This window comes from Meleagris gallopavo, chromosome 16 (assembly GCF_000146605.3).
Source record: "Meleagris gallopavo isolate NT-WF06-2002-E0010 breed Aviagen turkey brand Nicholas breeding stock chromosome 16, Turkey_5.1, whole genome shotgun sequence".
Lineage (NCBI taxonomy): Eukaryota > Metazoa > Chordata > Aves > Galliformes > Phasianidae > Meleagris > Meleagris gallopavo.
Window position 1 is genome coordinate 4,821,079 of NC_015026.2, and position 23,363 is coordinate 4,844,441.

The window sequence follows — 23,363 nt, forward strand, 5'->3', positions numbered from 1 at the left end:
CCTGGCTTCCTAAAGCACAGTGTTTCAGTGTGTTGTCATCCATCAGTTTGAGTCACTCCAGTTACAAGGCTGGAGTTATGTATTTGCATTAGGCTGAGATATTGCTAGAGGCTATTGACAGGTGTTCTTGTAAAATGGTACCTAGCAGATAGGTGAGATTAAACAGTCTGAAAAAGGTGTTTCTAATTATCAAATGTTCAAATCTGTAATTCAATCCATGGCAAAATAAAACAACAGGGGAAGGGGGAAGCACAGATCCAAATTCAGCAACAAAAAGAAATGGAGAAAGTAAGCATGGTGCAGTTAAGCCCTTGAACTGTAGGAAAGGGAGAGCTCCTCCCCCCTGCCTGGGGCACCCAGCACTGATGCTGAAGGCCAGGCCCAGTGCGGGGCAGGGCAGAGCTGCAGAGGTCGTGCAGGCAATTCCATGAGCTAAGGAAGGCTGAAGGACTGGTTGGAGTTTCTTTTTTCAATCTCTTTATTTCTTTTCTATTTTATCCGAGTTTAAAAGTTCCGTTTTTTGTTTGTTGTTAAATGGCATTTAAGTCATATTTATTTGGAATGTGGCTTATTAAAGTGCAGCTAGGAAGGAAAAAGTATTTACTGAAAAGGGGGAAAACAATCCCTGGCTGCACACACACACCTGTTGGACTTGTATTTGCATAAAGCGTGTCTCTAGCCTGGAAAAAGATCTAAATTGAAAGCTTGGGAGCAAGCACTTGCAGATCATTCTGATCTCAGTCTGCACTTGGTAGCTTAGACTGGTTCTGACTTACAGGAATGGAACTTTGGGGCGAATGCTGCCTTTTGACTGCTCTTTTTATTTTCTTTTTCAATCCAAATATCTTCTGAATCTAATAAACACTAGAAGAAATGCTCAGACTTCTGAAGATGTGTTTCTTATTGATACTAATGAATCCTGCTGAGATTACTCACAGTCAGAATTCTGAAGGTAAGACTAGAAATCCTATGTCAGCAATGTATTCTGTGTGATGGAAAAAGCTGTGTTTAATAAGTAGATACAAAGTAGATTCAGTGCTGTTTAGTAAGTAGGAGACTATTCTCTGCTCTCTTGACCTCAGGGACTGTATCAGCAAAGAATTTAGACAAAATTACTTATTATTTAATAGCTTTTTATTTTCAGTTTTCTTCTGTAAGTTCATTTAATCAAAGCTGCAGAATATGTGTGACTGTAAATTTTAAGTGTGTATATAGCTGTGGTAGCTGCATGAGAAGCATTTTTGTACAGCAACTGAATGGTAAAATGTCAAATCAACTTTTAGTAACGTGATCATCTTTTACAGATTTGCCTCCGTTACTACACAAAGCTGCGGTTAGTATGTTTACTTGGTCTCTCTAATAACATTTATAATATAATCTAAAAATAACTGATCACACATTTTTATTTTTTGTCTTAAGGAGGAAGTAATGACTGGGAAATACCTAAATGGTAATGTGCAAAATTGTTCCTATTTATGTTGCTAAAAGGAATTAAAACTCAGTATCTCGCTGTAACTCTTTCTGTTCCATTTTTTACGTGTAGCTCTCCTCGATATACTTCATTTTCAGAGGTAATGTATTACTCTCACCATCTTGATTTTTCGGTATCATTGTGCACTTCACATCTGATCTGTTTCATTTCCACAAAAGCTGAAACATTATGAAATTGCTACATGATTACTTTGGTCTAGATCTACCATGAGGAATATTTTGTCCTAATGAGGAAAAAGCTGTTTTTTCATGATAAAGCAAAAAGCAAGCATAGGATGAGGCTGAGAATCTGAATGCATGCTACAGTTTTCAAAAACCTTGTTAATTAACTTAGTTCATGTATTTCAGAATGGCTTCTTATTGGTGCAGTTCCAGTGTGCAGTCAGTTTCCAGTCCTGCTTCACCCTCCATCCCTCCCTCTTCCTCCAGCTCTTGGTGACTTTGTAATTATTGCCAATTTTGTCTAAATATGGAAGAGAGTAAAAGCCTCAATTCCACCCTGATATATTTTGATAAAATCTGGCTGGGTAAAGAAGAAACACTGACATTAATAACTCTGCTGGGGAAAAGGCAGTAAAAATTAGTCCCCATACTTACTTTGGATAAGCGGATAGGAAGAGGCATTGCGAGGAGCCACCACACAGCTCATCTCATGTCTGGTATCATGTCAGTAAATTTATATTATTAGGGAGGGGAAATGGATTTAGACAAAAAACAAAAACAAAAAACACTACTAATAGATTTCTCTTCTAACTATTCATTGCATTCAATATGTTGGCTGTTATTCTGGTTAAGCCAAAAAATACTTGTGTCATTTAGTTGTTACTGATACTGTTCGCTTCTCTTACTGTCTTGACTAAATCAGCTATTTTATATGCTATATTATTTTGCTGGCACTTTCAGTCCTGTTTTCTCTTGCAGTTCTAATGTATGGACAGCAGATATGGTTACAAAAGTCATGGCATATTTCCATGCGCAAGAGGTTAAGTTTACTCTTCACAGCCTACAGGTGTGTGTCATTTAAAATGCATCAAAATTTTTATTTAAAAAGGAATTAAAATAAGCTACTCAGTCTGTAGCCAAAGTTAGATTGTCAATAATAGAAGTAATTAATAGCTCTGCAGTGTGGCAGAGATGTAGGAAATATGAATACCTTTTTTTTTTTTTGCCCCTAAAGATTGCAACATTATGCAAGGATTAAACAATAAGGTGTTTTTGTATCTCTTCTGATGGTAAGCAAAAACTTGGAGTTTTCTGTTTGCTTCTGAATTGAGTATATGCACGTGCTTTTTCACCATAAAAGGCAGATTTCTTCAAGATTTTGACTGTGGCTGTAGTTTGCATTACTTCAGATGGAATGAGAGGCTCCAGAGCATCCTAAAAAAATGCTTTCATCTTATAAGGCTCCTCTGAGATATCTTTTTAAAATTGTCACTGGGGAAGTAACATAGAAAAAAGCTGGTTTCCTTTACCCTTTGATGATTGGTTAGGAGCCAAATCCAACAACCTCACCAACTGAAGTGGAGCTGTACCACTAACCCAAATCTAGAGTCCTCCCTGCATGCACTCTGAGAGCAGCAAACACGTGAGCCAAAGCTCACAGCCCTGCAGTTCCTCAAACCCCATTTTGCTGCCACACTCTTCCAAACCTGCATGAGAGTGACCCCGCTTCTTTCTGTTTGCTCTCGGTGTCTTTAGAATTCATTTGCACAGATGAGTTTTATTAACATTTTAAGGCTGTAATCAGCCCTGAACTCCTGGACAACAAAGACCTAACTGTGTTAATAGATGGTGGTGGCAATGCAAAGACAACAAAGCAGTGTCAACTCAAATTCCTAACCAATTCTGAAATAATTCTGGTGGGAATTAGAAGGGATTTTCTCCAGTCTAGTGCTAATGAACCTGATCGTGTTTTCTGTTGCTATGCTAGAATTCCCCTCGGAGTTTTAAAACAGGCATGAGGTTGTTAGCTGCTAATGCAGTTTGATGTGAGAAAGGGTAGTTTTGCTTTATGACCTGGTGCAGACTTCGCCTCCTGCCTAATTGCACATTTCCTTCTTTTTTTAAGTAATAATTGTATGCCCACAGTACCTGATGTTTGGAGCTCTTTGAAGAGTTTATTTGTGCAGCTCTGCCATGAAGCAGAAAAACATTAGTGTATTTGTTTTTATGAAGGGAAAAACAGAGGTATTTTTGTTACATGTCTCACTGAAGAGAACTTGCTCGTGATACCAGTCATAGGATTTAAAAGCTATTGTCTTCCAGCATTGTGTTTAGATTATTTTTGTTTCCATTTTGTTTTGATTGTAGTTATTCTAGTCACTGACAACATGGGCAGTACAGAAAGCTAAACACTTATTTCTCCTTATGTGGAGATTTTCAGGGAGTAAAAGATGCATCTAGTGGGATACCATGAATTTTATGTATATAATGCATATTTTTTTAATACTTCAGACATCCATACAGAGTTACTTGAAGAACCTTTTATACCAGCCCAGGCAGCTGCTGTCTGCATTTCAACAGCTTGATCAACAGCAGTTCCAGACTGCAATGAAGTATCTCTTCAACAGCGGAAAGGACTATCTTGTAAGTCTCTGCACGAGAAATAGAGCTGCTCTCAAAACTTAGATAAAAGGAAAAGGACCAGACTTGGTCTCTCACCATGCATGATTGCAGGAGCCCCTTTCTGTAGGTCGGTGTCTAAAGATCGGGTGTCAGCCCCAAGTCTGGATTTTCTGCCTACTCACTGGAGAAAGATGCATGTTCAGAGAATAGTTCTGTGGGGTGGGTAGGACCACTTGTTCTCTTTGAGTTTCTGTTTCTTCACATTGGCTAGAAAGAGGCAAGATGACTGAAGAAGGTGAAATTAATTATCCTGTTAAAGCCCCATACAAGCAAATAATTAGGCAATTTGGAGGGGAAGCAGCATGATGTTTTTTCTTGCCTTTGTGCTGTGTTATATGGGTGACCCACCTTATATGTTTCACTCAAATCCAGCGAGTGCCACTCAGTGGGGATGGCCTCCCCTGTTTGGGATGGTATCCTGGTGCATGACAGCACTTTGCATCCTCCCTGCGGGCTTCCAGATGTGCATCACTGCAGGGGTGCAGATTAACCTGGAACAAAGGCAGAGCATTTCCCCAGCCATGTGAGGTAACTGCCCAGGACAAACTCTGGACAATGCAGGGAGCACTTCTCAAGGAACAGCAGTGCAGCTTCTGTTGCTGAAGCACACCACATGGGTGTATAGCCTGTACTGGGAGGAGGAGCATTGACCATAAGTCCTGTCAATAAGCTGTGAATTTATTCTTCTCAAGTGATGGATGTAGTTCTTCTGAAATGGGTAATAATTACAGTAACAAATAACCAGGCCTGAGACTATCAGCTCTGACCTTGCTGTCCTAGGGACGTTGACATCTGAGAAGGAACAACCCAATGCTCTGTCCCCTGCCAGACTGGCTTTTACCTACACTTGTTTCTTTGATGTTGCCTGGTGTCTTGAAGGGGGTGTTTGTAATAACGGCTGACGAAATACTGCATGGGAAAAGATCCGTTCTAGAGTTGCCTACATACTAAATTACATAAGAAATAATACTCATTCTATTCCAGTACCTGTTCATTTTTCCAAGTAACTAACTCCTTCGTGAGAGTACGTGCTGTAACTTGAGCCATTTGGCTTTTTCTGTTTTTCATTTTGATTTTTATAAAGATTCAAGCTGGTCTGTAGCCAACACCAAACAGGAATTATCTGAAAAAACACAACCAGGCAGTGTTTTGCAGCTATTTTTCATGAGAATAGCACCATATTGTTTGTAGAGTGCTTTCTATGAGGCTTCAAAATGAACAGTTTATGGAATTAATCAAAAGACATTATTTTAACCCTGTGTTGTTTGCAGGAAATTGGAAATGTTATTCTTGATTGGGAAAAGACTCGGGAGAGAATTTTCCAAATTCCAGGAGTGAACAGAACCTTGTTTCTTATAACACTGGAGAAATGCTTTCTGGCTCTGAGGGCTATGGACTGTGTAGATATCCTAAGCCAGATTTTGCGAATGTCATCGGTGAATTATCTCCAATCTGATGTCATTGGGAGTCTCCCAAATGATCTGCAGGAAGATGCTTTCAGAAACTTGTGAGCCATTTATTTTCCAACCATCACAATCATCACAATTAGTACTATGTAGCATTTCTTCTGGATATGTAGACTTAGAAAAAGATTACTATTCTCACTAGTAGATTACTAGTCTCACTATTTTATCAGCTGTAGCTTTCCTCTTTTATCTTGCTGTTTCTAAAAACATTTGTCCATGTGTCTTTTGGGTGTTTTTTTCTTTGCTTACTCATTAATGAATTAATATGCCACTGTATCACTTAGATCAACTGTATTTAAGGACCTCTACGACAAAACCTCAGCAAATACACAGAAAGCTCTGTATGGCTGGATGAAGGAGATTCTACAAAAACCTTATAACAGAAGTGGTATGTTATGCACTGTTCTTGCTTATTATAAGAGAAAAACAGTCAACAAAAGACTTGTCTTTTGTATTGTGTTGTTTCTCATGTTTAACACAGGACTGTTATGAGTAGCTCTCTGCAGTGCCTTTGCTGTGGACTGCAATAAGCATAGAAGATTTGTTAATCACAGCAAATAGCTCCCCAAAGATGCTTGTTGTTCACCTCTTCTGCTCAGTGTACTCAAAGCCTCTGTTCTCAGATTCCTTCTCTAAGATTTAAATAGGATATGTACTGTTTACTTCTGAACTCCTGCTGAGACTAGAATAGACCTGTCTGAGAGCCTATTATTTAAAGAAAAAAGAGTCAGTCCAATTGTATGCATTTTCCTAGTCTATTTGCCTGACTAATATATGCCACACTGGGACAGTGCATGGGATGCTCCACGAGAGGGCTGTAATGCCAACATATCAAAGCCACGTCTGCGTCTCACAGAACATCCACTGTATATTCTTCCTGTTCCTCTGTAAGTGAAAGGCAAAATGCCCCCTCGTTTCAGTGTAGCAAAATCTGGCTCCTGGAACCACAACTACTCCAAAATATCTGCATAATGTGTAAAGTCATAGAGGGGAAAATCACCACTCTGCTGTGATGCGTTCTATCATGGGCAGGATTCACCTCATGGTGCTCAGCAATCCTGGGAAGATCCCACATCAGGCATCATGCCTGGAACAGTAGTGAGCCCTCAGTTAGTAAAAGATCACCCAGCTCAGGTGGGACTGGGAACTGCCATGCCTCTCTTCTGTCCTGTTGCTCTTTCACATGCAAAGCAGTGCAGGTATGGGGAAGATATGATATCATGCTGAGTAGTCAAGTTAGGACACTTTGGGAAAACACTGTCTTTCTAGCTCATATTACCATATTATTATATTATTACCATATTACTATATTATTATTATCATATTATGGTCTGTAAATACATTATTCTCAGGGATCCTGATTTCATTTAAAATACTTTTTGAGAATGTTACCAGATAAATGACATTTATTAAATGTTAGGCAGTATTTTGTATTTTTGCTAACCTTTTTCCATATGAGTATATGAATAATTATTCATTTCTGCATTATTGGTATTGCATATTACAGAAATAAATGGTATTATCAATAATAATATGTAAGATAATAAATGGTATTATCAATAATAATATGTAAGATACATCAAGAGTTAGAAAATATTATGCCTGCCTGATTTGAATACAAATAATATATTTGATTAGGAAAACCTAAGTTTAAAATGCTTCATACTTAATACTATAATTTTGCCAGTTCTGTCCTTTACCCATTTTGCTTCTACAACTATAAAAGATTGTCTTCATATGAGAAAATTTGAGACATTTGCAATACTATTTTAGTTTCATTAAAAAGTGAATGAGTTCTTAAAAATGTGGTGCTAAGAGCTAGCTAATGGAGGGAACTTGACTCTGTCTGCAAAGGATTTTTCTGATTTGCAGCTATTTTTTAATCGTTTACCAATAATAACATAGTGGGCATGATATTTTTGAAAAACAATGAGTTTCCAAACACTGTAGTAACTATCTATTTGTTGAAAGTAGATTTCAATGAATCAGCTTCATGGGTCAGTGCAGAAAACTTATGGATTTTAGGAAGATACATGGTCCATCTGCCTTTGGAAGAAATTCTGAAAATTAGTCTCAGTGAAGTAAGTAGAAGAGCTCATTGGACGTATCATTGTCAAATGATGTCATCTACAAAAGGTGTGAACAAAATGCAATCTTAAACGTGAAAGAGGAATTTATATTTTTTTAATTTCTTAAATATGACGTGAATTTAAATTCATTGTCAACCAATTATTCCTCTCTTATGTAATTGAGAAGGACTTATCAGTGATACGTAGTTATTTATCCGTATCAGGCTTCTGTGATTTGTATTGAAAGGACCAATAATAGAAGACCCTCAAATTATTTGACAGTCCAACAGTGTTACTTTCAAAAATACTGTATTATCCAAATCTTCTTTCTGTAAAGCATACATTGAGTCAATTAATTTATAGTGTCAAGCTTGTTTTATTGGATGCAGTCATTCCCTAATCCTGATGAACGACTTTGTTTGCACTGATCAGATAAAACTATTCATTAGCTACGACAATGCAACAAAGCAGTTGGACACAGTTTATGATATCACACCAGAGCTTGCACAAGCCTTCCTGGACAGAATAAACTCATCGGGATTTGATGTGAGAAACACTTCAACTGTCTACAGGCAAGACTGATGGTTTTTTTCTTGCTGTGTATGGGGAGAATGAATAGATAAGATGAGAACTGAGGAGAGCCTAAGCAATGAGTAGCTGATGAGATTGTTGATCTGGCATAGCTTTTTTCTTCCAGCAGGAAAATACAGGCTGAAATCCAGCCCTGGTTAGCAACAGTGGAGAACTGCTGCTTTATGAATTTTGGAGGTGTGCCTAATTAGCTGATGCTTCATCTCTGGCTCTGCAGTGCGGAGTTGTCAGCAGTAAGAGGACTACAGCAGTGTGTGTGGGACCCAATCGAAGCTCCGTCAAGCTGTATAGTACAGCAGCTAAACAAATTGGGGGAGCAGGACGCAAGCCCTGTTAGCTGTTTGAATTACAGAAAAGAGAAGTGTTTTGTGGAAATAACAGTATGGTTAGGACTTAAAGAAAAAATTTTAGCTCGTGTCAATCAGGGCTGCAGGAGGTGTCCAACTGATAACTTCAGCAGAGCGGTCACGAAGTGGAGAGATCAAAAGCCCATCCTGCTGTCTTCTTTACAGGTAGTCTTGCACAGCAGAGATGAGTTAAGGTTAGAAGTTTGTGACTTTATGTGTGCAAGCAAAAAACTGCACTTCTAGAGCTATCAAATCAGCACTGAACTGACTTTAACAAATATATATATATATATATATATATGTATATATATATATGCAGCTTGCTTTTATTCATAAATATGTAGTGAGCAAGAGCTACCTGCAGGAAAGTACTGTGTCCTACATTTACATTTACACTGTCATGTAAGTGGATGTATTTAGTCCTAAGGCACCACGGTCTGGAGTTATTTGTACTTTCCTCAGAGAATGCTTCAGAGTTTTAAACTAATGAAGAATGTGGCTGTGGAGCTTCTATCATTATTGCAATGTAACTCATTGACTTCTGTGAAGTACTGTTGATTGTTGGGGATGTAAGTGACAGAATTATGCCCGCACTCTAGATTTCAACGTTAAAAATCTTAAAAATGATTTTATCACTCATGAGAGGTGCCAGATTCTAATCAGTGAGAGAAATGCCATGCTCCATAGTCCTTAATATATTCCATTTTCACAACACACTTATTTTATATTATTCATTTTAACCACTCTGACTCTTTAAATGCATTTTTACTTTTAAGAAGTAGCATTATTCATTGCTGCTAATCCCAGAGGAGATGAAGAGCTCTTGGTGGTTATGGAATAATGCATCAGGAGGTAATTATTTGGTATAAAAGTGCAGTTATAGATGTTTCTTTGATTTGTGTGTTAGTTTGATGACGTCCCAAGAATTTAGATGGGCTGCTAAAGTGGTAGGTTGTTATATCATTATCATAAGCTGGTTGTTGCTGAGGGACTAAAGGAACTAAAAACAGAGGTTATGTACACAGCAGATTTTTACCATCTTTGTGACGGTGCTGCATGCCACACCCTTGCTGTGCTGGCACAACTGAGACGGTGAACCACAGTACTGTTCCTCCTAACCAGCACTGAATTCAGCCAAGGCCCTGTTGTAGGGATAAAGAACTGTGTTTGATGGGAAATGCAGCAGGCTTTGTTTAAGCCTGAGACTATAATGTAATGCTCTTGCTGCTGCTCCACCATATTAATGTTACAAGTAAAATCCAAGCAGGATTTGAAATAGAGTACAAAATATTTGCTAAACCTGGATAAGAACTCAGGAAGCCACTTCAAGACTTCCTAATAGCCCTCTATCCTTTTCCAGGCAGAGATAACTGCCAGTTCTGCCAAAGGCAGTAGAATCTGGTAGCTGAGAAAATCCAGGCATGGTCAAACGGAACTGTGAAACTTAAATTTTTTTTACAGCACAATCAATCTGAGTGGAGTTCAGATGAATATTGTATGTCCCTTATACCCAAATTTAAGGCCAGGTGGAGTTTTAGAATTGCTGATTTAAAGCATTAGTGACAAACAAATCACTCAAGTTTTGAGCACATAGGGTATACCATACTGTACTTCGCTTTCCTGAGAGTGACAGCTGTTATCTCAGAAGCCAGCTAATGTATTTCTTCCATATAGGCTAGGTTTGTTGGTTTGCTTTTATGATGACATGGAACAGATGGATGCCGCTGTGGCCCAGGCTTTACTTCATCAAATGATTAAATGCAATCAATTAAAAGGTTTCCAGGCCAAGGTTCAGAAGGTGGGTACTGTGCTCATACTTCCTCTTACTATGTTGTCAGGATTGGAAAAGGACTTTCTTCTTGAATTCAGAAAGATAAGAGTGAAAGATTACTGGGATCTAAGAAATAATGAAATAGTTCTTGAGTGTACAATGCAAAATATAAAAACTTTTTATTTTTCCTCACCGTATTCATTCTTTTCTTGTTCTGTTTCTTCCATATTTCTTTGACAGTTGTCATTCTACTTTGGGATTTTAATGAAGTGTATGGTCACTAATTGCTTGCCAGTGTCTATTCCAAAAACTCCAGTTGAAGTTTTGGGTGGTAATTGGAAATTGGTTCTTGGCAGATTTGTTTCCCATCTGTTTATTTTTTGTTTGTTTGCTTTAGCTTAAATCTCAGCTCCTGAATATTGCCGTGCAGAACCAGACATTGAATGATACCCTTGGATCGCTGTCAGATGCTGTGGTTGGGCTGACTTCAGGCCAGCTGGAATCTTTGTCACCTGAAGCAGTGCATAATGCTATTGCGACACTAAACCAAGTCTCTGGGTGGGCAAAAAGCCAAGTTATGATTTTATCCAGTAAATACCTCTCTTATGGAAAGGTACCTCTGATACAGCCTTCTTATCTTCTGTTTTTGAAAGCGGAGTGGCTTTTTCCTCCCAGTAACTGTAGATCTTGAAAAGTTTAGGGCTGGTATGAGACTTCTAGAACTGTTAGTGGTATGAAAAATTTGTTTAAATAAATCAAAGAAAAACATTCCTGAAGTAATATAATACTCTGGTAATTGGAAGAATGCATACTTGCAATTGGCAATTGTATATGTTATTTCGTTTGTATCACTGCTCCACACAGTAGAATTTGCACGATCCCAATCTAGATATTCTAATATACTGTAATGAGCCAGGGTCCTCTCTAAGGTTTCCAAAAAAAGGAACCCCAGGGAACAAATGGGACAGTTTCCCCAGAACTATCTTGTCTGAATTGAAAGATGTCTGCAGCAAGTGCATCTCTAGGCAAGAAAAAGTAATAAGTACTCAAAAAAAAAATCGTTTTGGTTTAGTAATGTTTGATGTTAAATAAGTATTTTATGCACAATCCAGAAGACTTTGTTTGCTCTGTTATCTCTGCAGGTTTTATCATTTTATAATGTTAGCCAAATGGGTGCACTGGTGACTGGTATTAGCACTGAGTCATTCTACAGAATGAACCCAAAAGAGCTTTCTCAGGTCATTCGAGGCACAACATCCCAGTACTCATCAGACTTATCTCCTGCACAACAGCAGGGGATCCTCAGGAAGGTAATTACAAACTGCAGTGTGTAGCAGATTTGCTCTGCACAAAAGCACAATAACCAGATATGTGGAGTGTGATTTAAAATGTTACTGAGAATATGTTACTTGGAATAAGCTCAATGGTTAATATTTCTAGTGTTTTGTTGGTTTGTTTTTTTTTTAGTACTAAGTGTGTTTTGAAGGCTCTCCCTAGATTACTTCCAAGGCTTTTTTAATCCTGACATGTTTTTCTTTTATACTCTCTTATTACACGGAATAGAAAGACAAATCCTGTAAATCTAAGCATCAGTTCTGAAATGTCACGTATTTGTCTCTCACACTTTTTAGATAGCTTCATCTACAGATTTTTCTTCACTGGTCACAGATATACAAGGAGCTTTCTTTAGAGAAATATCTCTTTCTGATTTATGGAAGGAGAATGGATATAATTCTTCAATGATGAAAGAAAAAGAGCTAAGAAGCAGCCAGGTAAAAAGAAAAAAACAATAACAATAAATTTTCCATTCCACTGCAATTTAGTATGATGGGAGAACAGGAAAAGTGTTCTAATACATATGTGTTGAAAAGACAGAGGCAGAAGAAAGGACCCAAACATGTTTTCATGTAAGCAGCCAGCAGTCACTTAGAGCCAAGGCAGGTTTCTGAGACAATGTTGTGAAAAGGAAAGTGTTAATGTGCACAGTTTAAACATCTTCAAGATTCTGACGCATTAAGTTTCTTTCCAGTACTGTGTACTAGATGCTTGCATACACAGCCAGTCTTTGGCTCTGCCCAGATATAGAAGGTTAGACCACATGAACTCCAGAGCTCTCTTCAAACCTTCATTATTCCATGGCCACGTGCCAGGAATGTGTTTAACATCATCCCACAGTGCCGGTCACTGATGCGAAGAGTAGGTTCATCAGGGGGTACCAGGCCTTGTGGTTGACCATTCTGGACACCGGAAAGGTCTTTAGAGTACCTGATAGCATTAAACATACAGAAACCTTGCAGTTGTGGTTATATCTTTAAGCTGTATTGCTGAAGTTTTACTTTAAATGTGGTGGCTTTTATTTCAGGCCTTGTATCTGTATGAGTTACTGTCTAAGAAAAGTTCTTCTGTTGACCTCCTAAGGTATTGATAATACTCTAATTCTGTTACCAGAGCAACTTTAAGGTAAACTTCATGTGGCTATTTTGTACTATTTTATGTTTGTTTATTTATTTATTTTTAAGTTTTGATAGCCTTTAGATTACAAGAAAAGAGAGGTAAACTCTTGCTCACGGGGAGTCTCCATGCTTGGAGATGTGCAAAACCCAGTGAGGCCACAGGCAACTGGCTGTAGCTGACCTGCACTGAGCTCAGGGTTTGGACCAGGCAATCTCTGGAGCTCATCATGAAACTAAAGCTTTGGTTGTGGGGAGTAAGGACTATATTCTGCTAAAAATACTGAAAAGATTGAACTTTGCTTTCCCTATCAGTACAGGACAGCTTGTGAAAGGAGTGACTTGTCAGCTGATTGAAAGTATGGGCATGGACTCTTTTTTAAACCATTTCAAAGTCTTCGAAAATAATCTTCATCTCCTTTCCCCATATCAGGTAAAACCAGAAAAAGACTTTGTGTGCATAAGTGTACTCAATATCCAAACTGCAAGTAAACTGGAACTTGATCTTTTGTCAGATTTTTTTCCAAATCTTGTACATGTGAAATTGTCTGTTAACATATTTCATTTAGATCCTGTATGCGTTAATTTGTTCTTTATCATACTTCATTTTGGCAATTTCATTTGCCACTTAAGAATTGCAAGAAGTTTTTACAGTCATTCCAACTTGCTAATGTAGAAGTAATCTTTTTGGAAAAATATAAATAGCTTTTTGAAAAATACTAGCACTCTCATATGCCCAAAGATCAAATGTTTCATCTCTGATTTGTGCAGAAAGTAAACTCTAAACTTCTGAAGATAACACATACAGTTTTCTATATGCTAATTTACAAGCTATATTTCCATTTTTCCTCAAAAATAACAAATGCTTAAGATCCTAATTTTTGTTGCTTTTAGGTTAATTGTTTGGCTTGGAAGTTTTGGAAAGTCTCCAATGCATCTATTCCTCCCTTCTTCTTCTTGGTGCTTCCGTAAGTTGCATCTTACTGTATCTTAAGTTACCACATCTGTAGCAGTACGTTTTGAGCTGTTCTTCTGAGCACTTTTTTTATAAACTACAATTTATAATTTTTGAAGTTCAGACTCATCTCTGAGATTTTCTGTCTCCACAGATGTTATGGGTGTGGATATTGGCATCTGACGGTCAGGTTTGCATTCTAAGACCATTCTAATTCTTTTGCAGGATTGAATACCTGGAGTACATTTCAGGCCCTCTGTGTGTCCCTTTCATTGAAAGCCTTGGGAAGACTGAGATGGACCTCTTGAGTCCAAGCTTTCACAAAAAAGAAACTGTGCTGCAGAAAGTGCAGGAATGCCTGGTAGGCACGGTTAGGTGGGTCAGTGGTGGAGGGGGAGCTGCACAGAACCTGCTGAAAATTCCAAACTCAGTGAGAGTGGCTGATTAGTTTTCTCTTTTGTTATTGTCATATGACTTTGTGACTCACACAGTGGCTCTCCTGCTCTGTATTGGTGTAGTGAAACTGTGGCTGATGGCCCTGGCAGACCAATAGGCAGTAACACAGCATGGCAATTTCTTCACCATCACAAGCAGCAGCAATTTAAGACTGTAGCATCACTTAAAGAAACTCTGAAAATCTTCATGTTTCAACAAAGATGCTTTTCTTGCTTAGGACAAACTGTGCTTATTCCTTTGTACAGGGTTCCAAATCAGGTTTGCTGCCTAGAAATACTGGGAAAAAATGCACATTTAACTTAAATATTTTAAAGAACTATTTTAAAATAATTCATTGGAAATACCAGTAGAGCTGAATCCTAAGACTCAGTTATTGTCTTTGTTTAAAGTACAGCAAACAACGTGTGGTTTTCTGGATTGTACTTATCTATAGGCAGTGATACGCAGTTTTACCAAACTCCTTATTTATTCCTAACAGAAGCCTGGTGTCTGTAAGAGTTCAAAGATCCCTGTTATGCCACAGCTACCCAGAGTTGCTTTCAAAACAGCTCAGCAGTGAGGATTTGTTATAGATCGACATAGAGAGTTCATGTATTTTTCATGTAGATCAAAATAATGCCTCTGTCTGTAATTTGTTCTCCTGGAGAAGAGAAGGCTCAGGTGGGATCTTACCAATATAAAATTGCAGGAGCACAAACTGAAATATGGGAAATCCCAAGTAAATATAAAGAAAAGGCTTTTGTTACTGTGAGGGTGTTTGAACGCTGGGACAGGTTGCTCACAGGGAGTCTCCATGCTTGGAGATGTGCAAAACCCAGTGATGCCCCAGGCAACTGGCTGTAACTGATCTGCACTGAGCTCAGGGTTTGGACCAGGCAATCTCTAGAGCTCATCCGGAATCAACCTCAACCATCCTGTGGTTCTGCTTGCACTCATTGCTGCACTGCATTTCATACAGAGATGTCAGTCACCGTTTGCATAAGTTTTTTGACTTTCCTGTTTGTATTCTTATATTTTCTTCATGCACTGTTTTGATTTTGTTGTTATCTGCCTAAGGAAACGTTTTTCTTTGCCTGTGTGTGCATTACAAAATATTCTCAGGAAATGTCTTTGACCACAGTGAAGTGGATGGAACTGCCTGACCCTGCCAACGCATTTGTAGCTGAAATTATTCCCTTTTGCTCCAACAATTGTCATTCCTTCCGAGCTGCATGTGACAGAGGCAGTTGTACCAGGAAAATTTTGTGATTTCTGCTCATTTTTTTTAAGGAATGCTAGTTTTTGATGCAGCTTTGAGTATTCATGTCCTTGTGCACATGAACTAGCCCTGCAATCCCTTGTCTTTTGGCTAGAGAAACTCTGCAGAGTGAAGTTTTTTGGTAACAAGAGCTTGTGGCCCCACAGGGCCATGAGAGGACTCTCCTGGCAGGCAGAAGTGCACTGATTCTGCAGTTGCTGAATGGTCACCTGGAGCCTGTGGCAGGCATTTTACGTTATTTTTTATGTGTAGTTCAATATGAAATAAAGAATGCACTAGAGCTTAACAAATGCGTACTAAATATCACCAGTTGTGGTAAGAGGAAGAAGTATAATGTGGCTTCATCAGAAACTGTAGATTAAGTTGCTGATACAAACTATAGAGTCTTTGTTCCTTAAAGGGTCACCAAACTTAAATGTGTTGTGATGCAGCTGAGTGATACAGGATAAGAACCAAGATTAGCTCAGTCAACAAAGTAAATTCTTGTTTCAGAATGGCTCCATTGCTGATGAATATGATGTTGACCTACTTGGAAATCTAATCTGCCACTTACCTCCAGCTTTTCTACATGGCAGAATGTCCCTGAAGGCAATGGCAACAGCCCTTCATCAATTCAAACTCTGCCGACAGCTCAGCCACGAGCAGAAGACTGAAATTAAATACAAGCTCCTCAAGTTATATGGGTAAGGTACTAGGTATAGTACCTTGCTTCTGCTGACAGTTAAGGCAGTGCTCTCTGTTCACGAGAATGACATTTCTGTTTACTTGTGTAATGTGATAACTGCAGAACAAACTACAGCCCAAGGGACACCCTGGATAAGTTAAATCCTGGAGGAAAAAAGAGAGAAAGCATAATGGTTGAGGAAGGGCAGGCAGTAAGAATCTCTGGTGTGGTAAGAGCTAGGGGTTACTGGTGAAGTATGGCACAGGGAGCTGAAGAATTCTCACACTTGTGCACTGGTTTTAGAAGAAAAAGATGACTGCAGGCACCTGTGGCAACTGAAGAGAGCCAGAGGAAGAAGCAGGGGGATATCTTGAAGCAACAGAGGAGAGAGTGTGTTAGATATCGTTAATGACTCAGATTAGGAGGCTGGTTTGAACTACATTGCTATATCAGTCATGTAAAATGCAAAGCTGTCCTCTGGCAAGAATGTAAAGTTTCTCTTTTGCATGCTCTCTTAGAGATATCTTGCTTCTGAAGGCTAAGACTAACCACTTAGTTTCTAAGCATCCCTTTAGTCCCAAAGACTGTCACTGGGTGCTTCCAGTAGTTTTAGTTGCTCATTCAGCTTCCTCCTAGTTGTCAGGATTTTTCTGGTGATGTTGTCGCTGTATTTTCCAACAGATGCCGTCCCTGCATCCATCTTGATACAGATTCATTTGAATGAATGAAGAATGTGCTCAATAATACTTCATTTTATTATTAATATAATAAACGTCTAGTCAAATGTTCTCGTAGCAGGGCAATAAATGCAACAAAGTTTTCTAAGAGAACACAGACTTCTAACAAGCTGGTTACACTGCTGCATTCTGCAGAATTTTCCACGCTGAAAATTATTTATCCAAGTGCTGTCTTAAGTTAACCCCCAAACAGGTTGGCTAACATTTGTCAGTTTTGTGTCAAACAGCCCAAATAAGCACTGTGCTAAGCAACATATATTTTGAAACACCCTGCGTCACTCAGAACTGAACTTCTTATATATTCGTCTGAATAATTTAGCATGTTATTTCAGGAGGTATAGTACCTATCATGGAAAGGATTTCTAAAACAGAAATGGCTTAGGTGTCATTAGACCTGGCTCTCCAAAGTGTTAGAGCTGCCTTCATCTACTCTTGGATCTTACAGATGAAGGAGATAGCTCTGACAGCTGAACAGGGAGCTAATAAGGTACTTATTTAATTTTTCAGTGTCATCACCTGTTTCTTATTTCTGTCCCTTCATTTTGAAAAGATTGAGTTACTTTCCTGATTTGCTTAGTGAATTTGATCTCTATAGAATGAGAGGGAAACTGTCCACTTTTCCTAGGTGTTCATGGGCCTGTTTTTCGGAAATGTTGAACACCCCAGCTCCCATTTTCATCAGGGAAAGCTACAGTTGCCCAACAGCAATGAAAAAAGTGCATGTAAACATGCAAATGGTTCAGTATTGCAATATATTTTTTGTTTGTTGTTTTGATTTCATTTTGTTTTAACTTAGAGAAGCAAGCACTTGCAAGTGTTGCCTGCCTGACTATTAGCCAAGGTGATCCTTAGGATGAGGTATTTGGAAAAAGGATGGTTTCAGTTTTGGTTATGATGATTCTTATTTGGGTTCCATTTAGCAGAATATTATTGCAGTATGAATCTGATAGAAAATGGAAAATTTTAATTGCTCTGAGAAGAACTGTTTCTCCTTGCTTGGATGCTGTAATGCTAAGAATGTTACGAACACTGAGGAAGAAAGAGGGGAAAGCAGTGTTTGAAGGCTTTCTCTGTATGTCCTGAGAGTTCCACTAATGCTCCACATATCTGAGAGATGAGAAAATGCAGTCTGATGTTATAGAATCATAGAATGGTTTAAGTTGGAAGGGACCTTTATGATCATCCAGTTCCAACCTCCCTGCTATAGGCAGGGATACCTCCCCCAGACCAGGTTGCTCAATATGCATGAATCATCACACTGGTGTAGGATCATCTGTCTTCGCTAGATGATGCAGTATAAGAAAAACTCTGAAATTTCAGTGTAATTTTGATTGCAAGCATTCTTCATTAATAAAATTTTCAAAAATATTTTTTCAGCTCTCCAAAGAACTGGACAGCTGAAACAACATTAGATGTTGGACCATTCATAGCTCAGCTGTCAAAAGGAGAATTAAATGTCCTTGCTGAAAAGGTATGTTCTTATTTTAACGTTTAAATGTATTAAAGATTATGTTTGAATTTGAGTTTATGAATGCTAGAACAGCCTAGATGACGTAACCTGAATGTTAAACTAGGTAAAAGATTATTTTGGTAAGTAACCATGCTTTTATCCACTTACATGTTTTTGACTTCATCAGAATTTCTCAGGCTTCTTCTCTATTGTAGGCAATTATTCGCACATATACAGTGATAATTGCACATTGTCATGTAGAAAAAAATAAGCTGTGTTTAAAATTATGCAGACACAAATATTTTTAGAACTGTTTTTTGTGTAGCATTATTTCCCCCATTCCTCTGCCTTTCAACTAGAAAAGTTATGTTTCTTATCCTGTAATAACGGGCTCATGTTGATCAGATCAGCATTTACTCCAATGGCCCTTTGCCCAAGGGCCAGTTTAGCACACATAACAACAACTAATAGCCTCAGCATTGTGTGTTGTAGTTTCTTTGCCATCCTTAGTTCATATAATCTTAGAACTTTCTATGTATAAGGGTAAACTATACTGGAATGAGGAATTTGTTATTCTGCAGAAATACGTGAGCACGGGCATCAACGTTTTCTCAGGAATTAATGCTTATAACTGACAAATAGAACAGGACTCATAACTGAAAGGGAAGTGTCCAGCAGGGTAGAGAAGAGATACCAAAGCATCACAAAACCCTAAAGAAGATGCTGAATTTTTATATTTATTTGACAAATTTGAAACAAAGAAAATAAGGTATTTTCCATGCTGCACATTACAGACAGAGGAGTTTGTTGCTACACAGTCAGCAGTCAGGCTGCACAGATGTCGCCAGAATCTGAGAGGGCATGGTAGAGGGGGAATCTCTCAGAATTTACTTTGGTTTTAGTATTTTTTTCCTTAAACACCTGCTGTTAACCTTTCAGTTAACCTTGCTAAACATCTGCATAAAGAGGAAGGAGGCTGAGCTGTTGCTAACCTCCATTTTGCTGAGGTCTGCACAAATTTCTCTCCAAAATTATTTCTTTTAAAAAAGGGAAAGATGTCTTTTTTTTTCCTTTTGAAGTTTCCAGATATCATTTTGCAAATAGCAAAGACAATTGGACCACTTTCTTCAGCTGAAGAGCTTCTATCAACTGTATTTGAATCTGTCTTCAATGCCACTGCCAACATGGAACCACATCTTACCACACCAGGTGAGTTTTACCTGGTGTCTGTGCAGTGTCAAAGTGCCAGATTTGCAGTTCAAACTGACTTTTTGTTTTGCCTTGATCATCATATGCATTCCAAGGACAATGAAAATGAAAGCACTCAGTAGTTTAACAGTTTATTTGCATAAATGGTGAGTCTTTGCTCTGTTGCCCATAGTCACTTGATGCACTGACCAATTGCTGAAACACTTGATTTTAGTACTGCATTGCAAGGTTCAGTATCTCTTGGAATGTTTGTACTTACACTAAAGAAAAGATTATTTGAATTGTTTTTTTTGTTGTTTTTTACCTTTTTTTTTTCTTTTTTTTTGGCTTCTTTGTAATCTAAATGAAGCTCCTTGAATTAATAGCTGTGGAGGTGACAAGTTACTGTTGTGCCAAAAGATTACACACAGTTAATCCTTTGCCAGACATGAGCATATGTTGACTCAGCTGTTCTGAAATCTAACATTGGTTGTGGCACTCTGTTTTGTTATAATCTAAAATTTATTAACAATCGATCTGCTAGAATCTCTGGTGACAAATGGATCATTTTCCTTGTAGGAGGTTCATACTTTGACTATATTCTGTTACAACAATTCCTTCCCATAATTCACCCAGGCAGAATTTTTAGCCCATGTCATCTTGTGCTCTGGAGAACGACCTTGCTGTTGGGGAAGCTAAGCACTGATTAGCACTTCGCATCCAGCAGTTTCAGGGAGGCTGGTACTGACTGCCTTTGAGAACCTACCCATCAGTTCTGCCCAACGGTGTGAGTCCAAGCTCTCACCAGGCCCCTGTGCCTCCATGGAAATCCTCCCAGTTATATAGCAGCAACTCTGGATGATGGCTGTGACATTCCTTACAATTCTGTATTCATAGACAGGAGATAGTATTCTACAGAGCTGTATTTTTGCATGGGCTGAAGAAAAACGTGACCTCTATTGAGCAGAGGAATCATTACAAATTATCATGCTCTAAAAAAGCAGGATCAAGCTGATAGAGTATCAGAGTCCAGCTATGTGGATCAAATTCAGTCTTCTCTGAAGTAGTTAACTATCAAATCATTAATTATTAAGACACTTATGTCCTTACAGATGTTTCTCTAGAACTTGATCACGACACCACCAATCCCAAATACTCTAATCAAGCTCATGTCCAGTACAGTTGCAGAGCTGTCTCATCTGCATTGTAAGGCCAATTTAAACCTGCCAGTGAAGCTTATGGCCTTTGTCAAAAGATAACAGGGTTCCAAGGCTGCTCACTCTGCGCTCAAGAGTGTGCTGGTGCAACTGGGAATGGGCCTGGAAGATGGAAAATGAAGGAATTGTTTGTGCTGGTCCAGCAAGAAATATTTCTGCTCTTCAAGCATGGTGTTGAAGTTCTGTTGCCAAGCATAATCTCCACACAGCTCACATTATAGTTTCAGTAAGGAATGAAGTTTTAGGGATGGTTTCTAAATTACTAAAAAATGCAGTGTTAGAAGAATGGCTCAAGGATAACATGGATGCTCTGTGTGATGCCATCCTGCTATTTAACATCTCCTACTGGTTGTGAGCAAATAGTAATAACAGTAATAATTGCTAGTGACAGTTCATACATCTGTGCCTATACCAAGGGAAAAACAAAGGTGACGCTTAAGGCAAATTGGAGGATATGAGGCAAAATTCAGTAATTGTATATCTGAGATGCTACCAGAAAGCAGCAGCAGTAGTGGAAAAAGAATTCAGGTTGCTTAACTCACAGCACTGAGATGTTATAATATGTTATCTATGTAATATGTTCTTCATCAAACTAAATATAATTATGTAGAGCAGAAGAAAGAATGAAGAAGCATCAGATACAGGAAGCAAAGCCAGGACTCTAATTAGTATTTCCCTCTGTAACTGTGCCAATATATCTGGTGCATTGCAAATAATAAAATCAATGTTTTGTTTTTCCAAGAACAAAAAATCAAGGTTTTCATACTTGGGGAAAGGAATTGTACTGGACAGTATTTACATGAGAAAAGCTGACCTTTTGCAGAAGGGGAAAGTGAAACAATGGAGCTTCACAGGAGGGCACGGACAGGGAGAGCAGAATGTCAGCTGGTACAGTGCATACTGAACAACGTTTTCGTTTGCTCAACAGATTCAGTCTTTTCAATGTTCTACCCACTACTGCAGCTTCCTTTGATGCAAATAAATCCCTCCTCTGCCTGCTTTCAGAGTACAAATCTACTTTATACATCCTCACTTCAATTTATTTATTTGGGGGAGCTTAGCTCTAATGCAGCATCTGTGGAATTCCTGCATTTTACTGGTAATGGCCATATAATCTCTACATGTCTTCAGGTTTGGTTTAGATAATCGTTTAATAAGGTTTTCCTAAATTAGTGCCAGGAGCGAGAGAGCAGTAAGCAAGCACTTAGGACTCTAATTTCTGTTTTCCATCAAAATGAGAGGTAGATTACACCAAGAAAGACCAGGATTTTTAAAACACACAGTGGAAAATCTCTCATTTGATCGTGCATGGGGCCGGAAGTTGCCCATAAATCAGATCTTTAAATGCAGGTCATCTGTCCAAACAGTTCTGCTGTAAGTGAGACACTCTCTCTCGTTCCTGACATTTTAACAACTCGCTTGATATGGAGAAGAAGCACCATGCTTCTGTGACACATCCAGTTGCTGTCTCCACCTTGTTTAAATGTCAGGCAAGTTTTACAAGCTGTATATCTCTGTCAGGGTACTTCAGCATGAAGGGATCTCTTGTGTCCGACAGTTTCCTGCTGAACTGGATTCAGAAACAAACTGGTTGAATGTAGAGGAGTTCATTCAGCTGTGATCTATAAATACATTTTAATTTTTCTAAGCAGCAATGGAGCTGGATGGAGACTTCCACTGAGGCCATCTCCGTGATCTGAGTTTGATTCCTTTAGGCAGCTGGTCTTAAAAAAACTTAGAAGATCTCGGCTGCTCTCAGCATTGTGTGCCTTCAGATTTTCATTTTATTGTAGCATCCTGTATTTTAACAGTTCTGAAATACACACTACTTTTCTTTTCCAGCCTGCACTGCCTTTGAAAGACAAAGAATGTAGTTGAATCTCACAAATTAGGCAAATTATAGTTTTATATCCAAGATATCAATGATGCAAATATTTAAGGAAATTATTTAATTGTGAGATAATTAATATTACATTGGTTGCAGTTAATTTGTAGTCCATAAGCCTCTTAATTCTTAAATCTTCCTAGTCAATTTCTTTATTTTGGTCTCTTTGAAAAATACTCCTACTATTTGACTTCTTTTTTTTTTTCCTCAGATTGCCTGGGAATCAGAGCCCCTTCTTCAGATGAAATTATTAAGTTAGCAGAAGCAAATGTCTATTGGTCAGCTCAGGAACTGAAATGCATGGATGCAGCAACTTTTGACAAAAATGTGGAACTTCTTGGGACTGTCTCTGGTTTTAACAACTCCCAACTTATGGCCTTGAAGGAAAAAGCCAAGCAGGTAACTATTTTGTATGTAAAAGAAAATTTAATCCATAATTTATCTTTCTGCTATTGAACTATGCAGTTCTAAAGTAACTGTGCTATGATGATGTCCCTACTGCTTCAGGAATATCTGTTGCTCATTAGAAGAATAACATGAGAGGATTATTGCTTTGTTTTAGAGTCAAGAGGCCAGTTGTTTTGAGCTACTGGCTGCAGTTTTGCTTTTCAATGTCTTTTCAGTTGCTTGCTTCTCACTTTTCTTTTATAAATGAAAAAAACTGCAGTCTGTACTGTAGGTTGTTGGTTAGCCTGGTGAGAATTCAGCTGAGAGCGTTCAAACGTCTATGTCCATGTTAAATA

General features: G+C 38.4%; 1 protein-coding gene across 1 annotated transcript in view; it reads left to right on the forward strand.

The window, feature by feature from the left end:
- The first annotated feature begins 478 nt into the window (after positions 1–478).
- OTOA (otoancorin) overlaps positions 479–23,363 on the forward strand; it is a 35,234-nt gene continuing 12,349 nt past the window's right edge. Inside the window, exons 1-22 of the mRNA XM_031555829.1 lie at positions 479–952; positions 1,305–1,333; positions 1,420–1,450; positions 1,544–1,571; positions 2,413–2,500; positions 3,946–4,077; positions 5,388–5,623; positions 5,867–5,970; positions 7,557–7,663; positions 8,084–8,223; positions 10,264–10,387; positions 10,758–10,973; positions 11,503–11,670; positions 11,992–12,132; positions 12,723–12,778; positions 13,126–13,243; positions 13,705–13,778; positions 13,991–14,126; positions 15,972–16,162; positions 18,258–18,351; positions 19,410–19,539; positions 22,832–23,019. Of these exons, the coding sequence (XP_031411689.1) occupies positions 874–952; positions 1,305–1,333; positions 1,420–1,450; positions 1,544–1,571; positions 2,413–2,500; positions 3,946–4,077; positions 5,388–5,623; positions 5,867–5,970; positions 7,557–7,663; positions 8,084–8,223; positions 10,264–10,387; positions 10,758–10,973; positions 11,503–11,670; positions 11,992–12,132; positions 12,723–12,778; positions 13,126–13,243; positions 13,705–13,778; positions 13,991–14,126; positions 15,972–16,162; positions 18,258–18,351; positions 19,410–19,539; positions 22,832–23,019 (2,610 nt within the window). The 5' untranslated portion in view covers positions 479–873. The remainder of the gene's footprint in view (positions 953–1,304; positions 1,334–1,419; positions 1,451–1,543; positions 1,572–2,412; positions 2,501–3,945; positions 4,078–5,387; positions 5,624–5,866; positions 5,971–7,556; positions 7,664–8,083; positions 8,224–10,263; positions 10,388–10,757; positions 10,974–11,502; positions 11,671–11,991; positions 12,133–12,722; positions 12,779–13,125; positions 13,244–13,704; positions 13,779–13,990; positions 14,127–15,971; positions 16,163–18,257; positions 18,352–19,409; positions 19,540–22,831; positions 23,020–23,363) is intronic.